Below are 13584 nucleotides of genomic sequence, written 5' to 3' on the forward strand. Positions count from 1 at the left end.
TAAACAGAATTGGTCATTGCTGATCAAAAGAATGCAAAAAGCCACACCAGCTGTGGGATTTAGAGAAGATCCTTAGCTTAGTGTGTTCCTTTGACTTCAGAGGGCCTTGCATTAAACTCTTGGTGCATGCAGTTGTGGTAGACAACAGCTATTTAAACTACAGCTGAACCGGTCCTTATGGACCCAGTCTTACTTGCATTAAAGCCAAAGGCAGAACTCTTAGTTTAATGTGTCTGGCTCTTAGCTTAATGGCTCTAGCTCACTCTTAGTTTGAGCTACATCAGGCTTCGATTTACAATAGTAAATTGCAAAACAAGGGCCAAATCAAAATGTGGATGATCATAGTAATCAGGATACAGGGCTAGTAATCAGGATACAGAGCTGAAATCAGCTTGCAAAGGCAGATTTCCCTTGTCCCCTTTAGAGGCTGGTGGAATGTATGATTTACATAATGCACAAAAAGCAACAAAACGAACAAGAGAAATAAAGAAAAAGAGCTTGCTTATTTTCTATGGTGGAGGCATATGGGAGATTAAGAGCCAGATTCAAAAAGGTATTTAGGTTAAAGGTGCCTAAATATTTTAGAATGATATTGCTTCAGTGTGGAGATGGTAAAACAAATCACATTTTACTTGGAAGACTGATGTATTATCTAGCATTTTCCTGAAGAAATGAGGCACTAATTTTATTTAATGCTGAGCATTATTGGTGTTATTTAAAAGCTCCCAAGTTAGAAGTGTCAATACTGTTAGGCCTTGCAACCTCCTCCAAACTAAAGACATCTTAGAGTAATCAGATTAATTTCTGGATGACCTCTCTGAACATGAGAGGGTAGAGACTCGCAGAAAGAGGTGGCAAGCACTTCTGAAAATCAAACTTGTGTGTAAGGGTTAGATTTTTAAGAATTTTTAGTTACAAGTAGGGGTATTATGCCATGAACAATGCTGGCTGCTTGGAGGCATGGTTTTGTCTAGAATGGTTTTGCTTCCTCCTTGGTAGCAGCATATTTATCTAGCCTTTATGATTCATGTTGTGCTCCCCTCCTCTTTCTTTGCTGATTCTAAGTCTTTCCTCAGGATACCCTCATAGAAGAAAAGTCCTTGCACCAGAACAAGTCTTTAAGAGGTTTAGTTTGCATATGAAAGAGACAGGCTGGCAATGGGAGACTGTCAGCACATTTGACAGTGATGACAGTCTGCTGGCCCACTTCAAAGGGACCACAGGGAGGCCAGGATGGGGAGGTTTGTTATTAGAGACATGGTGAGGGTAGGAAAAGCAAAGAGAGGAGGAGGGAGGAGGAAAAGCAGGCAGGAATCAGGAGGGGAGTTGCGTTAGCTGAGAAAATTCAGGAAAGATCAGTTAGCCTGAGGACTCCAAAGGGTAACGCATTTTCAGTCTGCCCACAAAGATGCAGGTAGCTTTGAACATTTCACCAACTTATCAGCATTGTCCCTCTTCCATAGCCTCAGAAACCAGGAGCAGTTTATCACCTCCTGAAAGCTAGCACTGCTTCTAGCGATTGATATCCTCTTCAGCTTGAGTGGAAGAGCTGCTGCACTGGGAAGATAAGGGACTTGACAGTTCAAATCCCGGTAGAGCAGATTGTTTTGCTATAGACAGAATAATCCAGTTTGCTATCCAAAGCAGTCGTTAAAGTCAGGGAGTGGCACTGTGTCCCCTCCTGTGCTGATCCCTGTTCCAGTGATATACAGCCTTGGTAGGAGTATTTTCTTAAGGTCACAGATGAAGTGGTTTCACCGTGGCAGTTCACAGGTTGTAGGCGTAAGTGATAAATAAAATCAGAGAAAGATATGTACTAAGTGGGATAGGATCTGGACCTATGTGTACATCTGTATCTATGTAATAGAAAAAGGATTCTTCCTCCACTGATGCTGGACTTACACCGATAGAAGTGAAAGCAGAATTAGTCTCTGAGTTAAGTGCATTTCTGGTGGAGAAATACAGAAATTTGTTCTGTTCTGGTTAATGTTGGTCTTGATAGTAAAGAGCTTACTTTTCTTAGTTGAACTTTCTGTTCCTTAATATGAAAACAAAAAAAAGGATTTACAATAATTCTGCATCGCTGATGTCATTAGCAGTGTTGTAAAGTGGTGGGAGCAGGTTAATACTTTTAACCAGGACATGTGAGGGTGTATAGGAATCATTCATTTTTACTGCAAAAGAGCACAGCTAAGTTTTCTCCAAAGAGGTTTGCAGGATAACAGCACATGGGTCAGAATGGCAGTGCTAAAATGGTAATAGACAATCATAACCCATATAAAACCCATTTTCCTGTCAAAATTGGGCATGAAAACTAGGAAGCCAAGGGAATTCTCATTATGCTCCAAATATGCACATTGGTTGGGTTTTTCTTTCCTGATGGCTTAAAGCCCAAGCTCTTAAATGACAGCAGCTTAGCCTGCTTTCAGTTCTAGTATTTTAAATCCATACCGTGAACCTAAAAAAGGAATTACATTTATTAATTCTGTGCACTGCACCTATGTAGAGTTGTTATCATCCAGGGGTGATGATAAATAGACTGATTTTCAGCTCCCGCAAAGAGCTTTTCTCAAAATTTTCTCAAAACATTTTACAAACAATACAAATTCTCACAATAGACATGCTGGGAAAAGATGTCTGCTTATTAGAACAGGTCTATTTTATTTCTTGAAACTGTATTTTGACAGAAAATAGGGATTGTGACTTCTTTTTCCCCCCATAAGAAATGTCTGCTTTTTGTAGAAAGTTTTAGTTTTTTCACTGTAAAACTTAATCCACAGAAGCCTCAGATATTCTGAAATGCCACTGCAGTGCCTGCAGTGGAAAGTGTCATTCAGATACCTTATAGCCCTTTTCTCATCTCTGGACATGGCTCGCCATCTAGCTTTTATGACCCAGAATGCACTGCTGCTTTAAAGCTGTCATGATGGTCACCTGACCATAAAGTGAGACCATGGTGCTCAGTCCCACCAGGAGGACCCCGGAAAGGGTAATGGGATAATGAAGCACCTTGGTGACATTTAAGATCCTGGCTATTTCAGGCATTAATGTACTGTATTTACTCGAATCTAAATTGACCCTGAATTTAAGACAATCTCTTAATAATTAGATTCTATATACGGACAACTTATACATTTGTTATAATTTTCTAGGTATAGAATTTAATTACTGAAGGGTTGTCTTGAATTTGTCTTCCCTCCCCTTTCCCCCTCACCTCACTTCTACAGCAAGGGAAATAGTGGCTTGGGGTAGGGAGGAGATCAGGTGGCCCCCTTGCTCTCTGCCACCCCCACTTCTTCCCCCTGCTCCCCACAGCCACCCCCAGCTCCCTGCAGCCTTGGCCCTCCCACTTCCCCATGGTTTCTGCCTCTTACTGGCAGATGCTGCTCGGGTTCTGTTCCTTCCAAGAGCACCGCATGTAGCAGCTCAGCCCTTGCGGTAGTGTTGGTGCTGCTGATTGGCCTGGTAGGTAATGCAGCACTGTTGGGCAGGGGACAGAGTTTCCCATGCCTGGGAGGGAACACAGCCCAAGCCTGAGCTGAGATACGGCTGACAGTAAGTAGGGGGGAAGAGGCAGAGAAGGGGACAGGAGCTGAAGAGGGCAAACAGAAGGGGAGGCGTCTGCTGTAGGTCTGACTCTGGCTCCGACCTGGGCTCAGGGCCAAAGTGAGAACTGCAGCAGCCCCTTCCCCCCTGTTCCACTTTGCCTACAAATCTAAGATGAGGGGATTTTCCCTCATTATATTTATTTAGTGTATGCGGCTTTAGCGTATTGTTTCATCCATCTTAAGGTGATGCCATCACCAGTGTGAAGAGCTCGAAGGCCACCAGGTAGCATTGTAAATGGAAATGAGTCAACAGTGTGAACAGTGGCTTGAACTTTGTCCACAAGGATCTCCGTTGTCATTGTGAAGGCCCCATTGGTATAGGTTTGAGGTCCAGTTAAAAAATGGTTGAGAAGTGCCCAATAATGGCGTGCTCAGTAAAATCCAGGTTGAATGACGGTAGGGTCAGAGATGATGTGGTGATTGATTGGCGTGTGTACTGATTGTTCTTCGTGCCATTGAGTAAGTATGGAAAAGTCAAAGGACTTTGAAAAGTTGGGTGTCTTGAGAAGCGGGTAGAATATGTCCCAGTGCACTGGCTGCGTAGAAAGGATTGTCATGGAATCTGGCTAGTAAGTTTGTTTAAGCATTTGTGCAGTGGACATGAGGGACAGCAATGTTACTGAGGGCTGGTAACCTTGGGAGTGGAGTTGGGCACAATGTGCCTGACACAAGACACATTGTAGCATGCAGTTGGGTGTCCACTAGTTTGCTGGGCAATGAAGGAGACAGAGGTGCAGAGGTGCAGAATTCTGCAAATGAATAAGACAATGTGAGAGTAGACAACCACAGCATGGAGGCATTGGCACTCCAAGTGGAGCCTGCAAGTTTGGCAGGTAGGTTTTTCCTTGTTTTGATTTTTAAAGCATTTTTCTGAAGATGTGATTTATGAGTTAAAGTCTGGTTGAGAGTGACTCTAAGATAAACTTGGTGGGTTTAAAACTGATCATATAAAGTGATAATGAGTTCATAATTAGCGCTGGCATTATGCAGATGAAAAATACTTGAGATAGTCTTTGAGATTGAGGTGCCATTTTAGGCAATACTTTGACATCAGTCTCATGTCACCATCAAGTGTGAGTTCCACACATGAAAAATCATGAGCTTGGGTGGCAAAGGCACTGTCATTAGTGTAAAACAAGTTGTGTGAGCTGGTTGCAGGCAAGTCATTAATATACAGGTTGAAAAGGAAATGTCAGTATTGATCCCTGAGGTTGCCCATTGGTTTGCTGTCTCTAAGAGCTAGTTTGGTTGGCCAGGTGGACTCTAAAGTGTCAACCACATAGTAATAGTTTGACCAGACGAGTGGCCCAATGTTGCAGAATTCCTGATATTTTTTGCCAGAAGACTAGTATGCTAGACAGTATCATATGCTGCTGTTAAATCAAAGACAACACTAGTCTTTAGGTTTTTCTGAAAGCCATTTTCAGTGAAGGTGGTTAAGGCTAGGACTTGAGCGCAAGTGCTCTCACTATGGTGGAATCCCACTTGGTCTGGGCTTAGAGCAGAATCAATTACCGGAGAACTACGTTGCTGAACGAGTCTGTCAGGTGTCTTGTAGCAGATGCTCAAGAGGGAGATTGGTCGATAACTTGCTGCTGATTGTGTGTCTTTGCCAGGCCTGGGTAGGCCAATGATTTTTGCTTGGTGCTATGCTGATGGAATTCATCCTTCATGCATAATACAATTGAAGAAAAGTAGAAGCCAATAATGAGCTTGAGGACTGAGATGTTTCAGAAACTCTGGGTGCATGTTGTCATAGCCAGTTGCAGTGCCAGATTTTAATTTGCACAGCACAGAGTCAAGTTCTGTTGGTGACAAGGTTTGTGGAGGATCTTAGTTCTGAACATTTTGATGGAAATGCCATTCTTCAACTATTTTTCACTCAAAATCCTTGTTGTTCCGCGGGCTCTTACCACTTTCAGAAGGTGGCTACCAATGTCATTGGCCGACTCAGATGATCGAGTTTGGGCTGGGGAACACTGACCCACTCCCAGGTGGCAAATGAGGCCCCAGCTCCAGCAACTGGGGTAGCAGAAATTAAGTCATGAAGTTGAGTCCTCCCAGCAGTTCCAACAAGCAGCATCAAGTGCTTCAAGCAGGTGATCTGTGATATCTGCATTGCCAAATTTTTCATATTCCTCTAGTGGAGCAGCACACTATCCATCCAAGCAAGGAGGTGCACAGTCCCACCAGGGGAGACGCCATGTTGGACCTGGTGCTGGCCACGGGTGATGACCTGGTGAGGGGGCTGCGGGTGATGGGCCACCTGGGAGACAGTGATCATCGCTTGCTGGAATTCACCATCCAGCGTAAGGTGGCAAAGGGCTGCAGCAAGGCAACAGCCCTAGACTTTAGGAGGGCTGACTTCAACAAGCTAAGGAGGATCGTTGGGGAAGCGCTGAGGACCCAGAGGGGAAGGGAATCAGATGTCGAAGGTGAGTGGTTGCTCCTTAAGGAGACGATCCTCCATGCCCAAAGGGAGGTAATCCCAACAAGGGTCAAAGGGAGCAGGAGGGCACATAAACCCCCATGGCTCACTAAGAGCATCCGGGAATGTCTCCTTGCTAAAAGGGAGGCATATACCCAATGGAGAGATGGGGTCATCACCAAGAAGGACTATGTTACAGTCGCCCGAGGATGTAGGGGGGCAGTCAGGAGGGCCAAGGCAGAGATGGAGATAGGACTAGCTTCCCGGATTAAGGACAATAAGAAGTCCTTCTTCAAATACATAGGGGGTAAAAAGAGGGTCCCGGGTAATGTGGGGCCCCTGCAGGACACGATGGGCAACTTAGTCATCACGCCAGATGATAAAGCTAACATATTTAACGATTTCTTTGCCTCTGTCTTCCTAAGTAGGGACCAGTTCAGCCACCTCCCTGCTGGGCCCCCCTCGGGCCCCGGGAGAGACACGCCTGGGCCAGGGGTTAGCGAGGAGTTAGTTAGGGTACTTCTGGAGAGGCTGGATGTGTTCAAGTCCGCTGGTCCGGACGATCTTCACCCTAGGGTTCTACAGGAACTGGCCGAGGTCATTGCGGGACCCCTGGCGCGGCTCTATGAGCACTCGTGGTGCTCTGGTGAGGTGCCGGAGGACTGGAAGAGGGCCAATGTGGTCCCTATCTTCAAAAAGGGAAAAAAAGAGGACCCGGGAAATTACAGGCCAGTTAGTCTTACCTCAATCCCGGGTAAGCTCTTTGAAAAAATTATCCTGGCACACATCCAGGAGGGCCTTGCAGGGGAATGCATGCTCAGGGGCAACCAACATGGGTTCATCAGTGGCAGGTCTTGTCAGACCAACCTGGTGGCCTTTTACGATCAGGTCACCAAATCATTAGACGCAGGGGTTGCTGTGGATGTAGTCTTTCTGGACTTCCGGAAGGCTTTCGACACTGTCTCTCACCCTGTCCTCATCAAAAAGCTGGGAGACTGTGGTGTCAATGCCCACACGGTTAAATGGGTCGCCAACTGGTTGGAGGGCCGCACCCAGAGGGTGGTAGTGGATGGGTTCTTCTCGACCTGGAAGGACGTGGGCAGTGGGGTTCCGCAGGGCTCGGTCCTCGGGCCCGCACTGTTCAACATCTTCATCAGTGACTTGGATGAGGGGGTAGAAAGCACCCTGTTCAAGTTTGCTGATGACACTAAGATGTGGGGGGATGTGGGTGCACTAGAAGGGTGCAATAGGCTACAAGCTGACCTTGACAGGTTGCAACGGTGGGCGGATGAGAATAGGATGGGGTTTAACACTGATAAGTGCAAGGTGTTGCACATGGGGAGGAAGAACCGGCACCACACTTACAGGTTGGGGAACTCCCCTCTTGCCAGCACGGAGACGGAAAAGGATCTTGGAGTCGTCATTGACTCCACGATGAACATGGGCCGGCAGTGTGGGGAGGCAGTCAAGAAGGCCAACCGTACCCTGTCATGCATCCACAGATGCATCTCGAGCAGGTCCAGGGAGGTGATCCTCCCCCTCTATGCGGCACTGGTCAGGCCGCAGCTGGAGTACTGCGTCCAGTTCTGGGCGCCACACTTCAAGAGGGACGTGGACGATATGGAAAGAGTTCAGAGGAGGGCCACTCGTATGATCAGGGGTCAGCAGGGCAGGCCTTATGAGGAGAGGCTACGGGACCTGAACCTGTTTAGCCTCCACAAGAGAAGGTTAAGGGGGGACCTTGTGGCCTGCTACAAACTGGTCAGGGGGGATCAGCAGGTATTGGGGGAGTCCCTGTTCCCCCGTGCACTGCCAGGAGTGACCAGGAATAACGGTCACAAGCTGGCGGAGGGTAAGTTTAGATTAGATATTAGGAGGCGCTACTTCACAGTCAGGGCGGCTAGGGCCTGGAACCGGCTTCCAGGGGAAGTGGTGCAGGCTCCTAGCCTGGGGATTTTTAAAAGGAATTTAGATGAGCACCTTGCCGGGGTCATCTGACCCCGGTGCTCTTTCCTGCCAAGGCAGGGGGTCGGACTAGATGATCTACCTAGGTCCCTTCCGACTCTAGCTACTATGAAACTATGAGTGTACAGTGGGTATAATCCTTTGGGAACAGAGTATTGTGCCACTTTATAGAGGGCATGTTGGCTGTATTTTCCCCAGGCTGACTGGCAGGGGGTGGGGGGAGGCCTGGAAACATTGTCTTAGATTTGAATAAGTATAGTACTTTTTCTGAACATGGAAAATCCCATTTCCCAATCATTTCTAAGGCTCCTACCATTATACAGGTTAGTAAGTCTAAACAGTGGAATTTTTCGTGTGCTCCAAGTTATGCATATATTTGTTTTTTGTTGGATTGGGACTTACAGGACATACTTAAGCTAAGATGACACCTTCCAGCATTCTGGTGATTAGTAGTAGATCTTTGCACAAAGGCCATATGTGCGCATGACTGGGAAAGGCAGTTGGAACACAGCATAAAAAAATGTTTCAGAAAGAATTAGATTGCTTTCTGGGAAAGGAGATTAACTGCAAGTTAAGAAAAGGACTTCCTCATAATGATAAAATCAGAGGAGTGGGGATATTGACCTTGAATGAGGTTCTCTTTTTCCTGCAGTTATTTTTCTTAACATGTGCAGAGAATGGAAAATCCACTAGGTCAAGTTAAGCATGGAGAGAGCGTGAGTAATAAACCTAAAAGACAGAAAAAGAAAAAGATAAGATTGAAATAATAGCCTGTGACTTCACCGGTGTGTTTAGAGAGGAATTTCCTTTAATAATTTGGAGTAATATAAAAAACTGATTAATACCTAAGTGCTTTTAACCTAATCTTCCTTATTCCATCAGTAACCAAGAAATCTATCTTGTAACCAAAGGATAATAATATAAATTCATATTCATATAGAGAAGGATGAGAAAGGGAGACAGCTTCCTTGTGGCTGTCAGAAATTATTGGGTTTGGTCACCCAGCAAATTTCACTGGTTTCACAGACACCAGTCTTTTTTGCTGGCTCAGGTTGTTGGGATCCAAATTGTGCAGGTGTGTCAAACCTGGTGCAAGGATCATAGGTTCAAATTCCAGTAGGGTTCTGAGATAAAGAACTGGCAGCACAGTTTGATGTGTGTGTCCCTTGTTGCTAAGACCTTAAAACTTACATGCTCTGGGTGGACATTGAAGAACCCGTATAACTGTTTTTAACAGCAGGGTTTGTCTAAATGTTCTTGATTAAAATACGTTTTCTATCCTCCAGGCATGGCCTGTCAGCAGAACAGGGGCAGGGCACTGCTGTAAGAGGAGGTGTCACTGCCAAGAGCCAGGTTAACCCTCCTCTGGCCCCATGACTACTGCAGGTTTATATGGCAGGTGTCAATCCAAAGTCCTGTATTTGGTGGTGGCTGCAGGGCCAAGGTACCTGGCTCTTGGCAGTGACACCTGGCATGTACTGTAGCAACTGATTCTTGCCCCATCTCCACTCCTGGCCTCCATTATGGTGTCTCCCTTTACTGAACACCCAAGGCTCATGTGCCACGCATAACAGCTGCCCGTGACAGTTGTGGCACAGGTGCTGCAAGTTGGCCACCCCTTGTTTACAGCGTGGGCTGCTCTAGTGTCTTGACTTAAAAAAACAACAAATTTGTGCTCAGTCTGATGCCAAGTTAGTCTATGTGGCATGTAATATAATCATACATGTGTTCATCATTTTAGTGGGGACCTGCAAGTGACAGGAAGTGGACATTGTCCATACAGCACTGCCCAGAAAGCCATTGGAAAGGACAACTTCACTATGATTCCTGAAGGAGTTAATGGAATTGAGGAAAGAATGACTGTTGTCTGGGACAAGGCTGTAGTGAGTAACTGCTTATCTTAAAAAGAATAAAAAATATCTGAATAATGCAAGCCAAAGGGCTTCAGTGATATCAACATTTTTAGTGGCGTTTCCATATTCAGAGAATTCCTGCAGAAAGAGCTACCTTGATGATGTTATTTATCTTAAAAATCTTATACAGTTGGAATGAAGTTATAAACTCCCATCTTTTTATATTTTTATGGTGGAAAACCATAGTATTTTATGAGTCTTGAGGCTTAAGTGACTATGTATCATCATAGTTTTCACATTGTGCCATGCTGAGTGTTCCTAGCAGACAAAATATTCCAGGCAGTTTAATGCTCTTGAGATGGACTCCATACAAGCTTGACAAATAGATAATTTTAATTTGGGAAAATGTCACATCATTTCTGAGAAATAACGAGTAGATGCTAATCCATGCTTGAGAGGGCAATAAAAATCACTTTGAATGAGTATGGCCCATATAATTTATACTATCATATTTTCCCATGGGATGTTGGAAAAAGTTAGCCATTGATTAAATGTTCCATGGATCTTGATATGTAATACACTTCCCAGTCCCCCCACATGTGCATAATATTGATATTGTACAATATTGATATTGTAAACTATAGGGCTGTGCTAGTATTTATAACACATTTCTCACCACCTCAGCAAGACTTTGTCTACTAATTCATTTTCCCCCACATGACAGCTCAAATTAAAAATGCAGAACAGCTTCAATTAGTCACTGTATATAGCCACAAAGCAACCAGCTAGAGACATTTCCCCCAATTTCTCCCACAAAATATGGAAAGTCAGCTGCAAAATAGCCACTGCAGGAATGGGGCTGGAATGCTGGTAGGACTGGGTTGAGCCCTGGACTATTCATGGGTTTACAGATTGGAATCTTGTATAATATTTGGGCTAAAAATGAGGGCTTTTATACTTTCAAAGAAGGACAATTGTGTGTTTCCTAGTGGAACACACAGACCTTCTTTCTAGCCAGAGAATATCCCAAGATATTGTACTGGAAAATCACAACACTGTTCTGTGTGGTATAGATTTTATGCTTTTATTAGATATTTCTAGTATTTGATGGCTAGTGACATTTTCAGCCTCTACGGCCTGTACAGTTTATGCTGCTAACTGTCTTTATAAATGTCGGAACATCTATAATAGCATGGCTGTTTTGTGTAATAACTATAAAACATCCTTAAAATAGTCTGAGCTTGAATTCCAGATACACTGGGGCTCTTCTATGTTTTTTTTGGCACTGTAAAAGTGTTTTAACATGAATATAAAGACTGCCTTTAAATATTCCTTTCATGGTTCATAGCAGTGTAAAAGGCCTTAACGTAACTGAAACAAGCCCTTTATCTGTTGGAAAAAAGTGTCTTGTATAGAGGACAGGACGATGCGTATGGATTAAGGTTTTAGTGGCTCTTCTTTGGGATGACCTGAATAACTCACTCATCTGGTCATTTATATAATCCTCTGCTCATGCTGAAAATGCCTTCATGCCATGCCGCACCATAATATATTTCTTCTGCCTGATATGTCCAATGTACCATCATACATCCCTGTTGTATACTGATATTATAAATGTTCTATTTTGGAAACACATTTACTTAAGGCAATTTGCTTTTAGGCCACAGGTAAAATGGATGAGAATCAGTTTGTTGCTGTTACTAGCACCAATGCCGCCAAAATTTTTAATCTATATCCAAGAAAGGGACGGATTGCTGTGGGCTCAGATGCTGATGTTGTTATCTGGGATCCTGATAAGGTGAAGACTATTACAGCCAAGAGCCATAAATCGGTAAGAACAGAAATTTATAATCTCCTTATAAAGATACCTGCTTTAAAGCTTGATTTTAAATTCCAAATGTACTGACTATAGACGTTATGAATAATGCAGTATATGTTAATGCATCTATGCTAATAAAATTGATTATTCATATTAAAATTAAATCAGTAATTAAATCTCATGTTTCAGAAAATAAAACTGTCATCACTGAAGTTGGGAAGGTATTTTTCCTATTTTGCCCCATACATTTAAGCAATAATACAGTATAAGACATGTCACCAGCTGGTCTTAATACTCTTACCTTAGCTCATGTCAATGAAGCTGTCCCAGTTTATGCCAACCCACTCTTTTTGCCTTGATTCTGACTTTGCAGCAGACTAAGGCATGGTCAGTGTGAGTCTGCTACATAAGTTTGTGATAAGACCTCAAGTCCAGGATTTCTTTCAGGTGGTAGCACCTAGTCAGTACTAGATCTAATTGATGGCAGTGCACTGATCTTTCATGATGTCTTTCTTGTGAATTTCCTAGCAAAGTAGCTGCTGGTAACACATAGATATTGACTTGCACAGAGTTCTAGTGCTTGCTGGCCATTTTCATTCATATTACCAGTTCTGTGTTTGCCAAGAATTGATATTATGGCTTGAAGAGAAATGCAAAAGGAGGCTAAGACGTGTGCCCAAGATTCTGGCTGAAACTTTGTGATTATATTCAGAAAGCAGCAGATGCAGATGACAGCCGCAGAATGTCTGAAGGCATCAAATGAGCAATTGGTCCCGTCAAGAAGAAGACAGCTCCCCTGAAAGACTTAAAGAGAAATCTCATCACTGATGAACAAAAAACTAGTGTTGGACTGAACATTATGAAATACTACACTCCAGTAAAACCGAAATTAAACATGAATAACTTGAAGGATTACCACGGTTTGAAGTTATGATGGATTGGACAACGAGCCTACATTAAAAGATTTGCAGAAAGCCGTTAAATCAATTCCTGGGAACAAGGCACATGCCAATGGCTGCTTGGCTGTTGAAATCTGCAAATGTGCTAACAGCGAATTACTTTGAAAGCTCCATGAAGTTATACTGCCCTGTTGGCAAGAGGGAGCGATACCGTAAAATTTCAGCGATGCTCTGTTTGTACAATTATGCAAAAACAAGGGGGATGTAAGTGACTGTGACAGCTATAGAGGTATATCCCTGTTGAACATTACTGGAAAAGTTGTTACTTGCATTATGCTCCCTAGGCTGCAATCTCTAGGTGAAAGAATCCTGAAAGTCAATGCAATTTTTGCTCAGGATGTTCCTTCATTAATATTATATTTTTTGTCAAGCAACTGCAAGATGAATGTAGAGAAAAATGAAAAACACTGTACATAGCCTTCACTGGTCTGACAAAGTCCTTTGATATGGCCAACAGGGCCTTTTTACTGTTCCAAAGAAACTGGGTTGTCCTTCTAAACTGCTGAACATCATTTTCTCAAGGTATGAAGGCAATTGTAGTGCTTGCAGACAAAGAATCAAATACCTCTGACATTTGACAACAACAGAGTAAAACGGGTGATCAGCAGGAATCTTGACCTTCAGACTGAACTAACAGAATCAGAAAAGTAGCTAAGAATATCAGGCTATTACAGAAGCATGCATGGACTAACAACAAACTAACAACTAATGTGAAGATGCTAACTGTGAGACTTGCGTGCTGTCATCCCTGCTTTATGGTTCAGAAATATGGACTACATATGCTAGGCATATTGGGAGAGTGAACAGCTTCCACATGAGATGTTTGTACAAGATCCTGAAATAAAGGCAAAAGACAAAAAGGCCACACAGAGGTGCTGGAGCATGCAGGACTGACACACTTAGAAACCACTATCAAGAAGAGAAGGTTGTGATGCCTCAGCCATTTCAGGAG

The 13584-nt window shown here is 43.7% G+C and overlaps 1 protein-coding gene across 4 annotated transcripts in view; it reads left to right on the plus strand.

The window, feature by feature from the left end:
• The window catches only part of CRMP1 (collapsin response mediator protein 1), a 74335-nt gene that overhangs the window by 52270 nt on the left and 8481 nt on the right, over positions 1 to 13584 (plus strand). For all 4 annotated transcript variants that reach the window (XM_090035567.1, XM_090035568.1, XM_090035566.1 and 1 more), the window contains exons 10-11: positions 9743 to 9884; positions 11515 to 11685. In XM_090035567.1, coding sequence (XP_089891693.1) covers positions 9743 to 9884; positions 11515 to 11685 — 313 coding nt within the window. The remainder of the gene's footprint in view (positions 1 to 9742; positions 9885 to 11514; positions 11686 to 13584) is intronic.

This window comes from Crocodylus siamensis, chromosome 2 (assembly GCF_052110815.1).
Source record: "Crocodylus siamensis isolate JL-2025a chromosome 2, ASM5211081v1, whole genome shotgun sequence".
In the NCBI taxonomy this organism is placed as follows: Eukaryota; Metazoa; Chordata; order Crocodylia; family Crocodylidae; genus Crocodylus; species Crocodylus siamensis.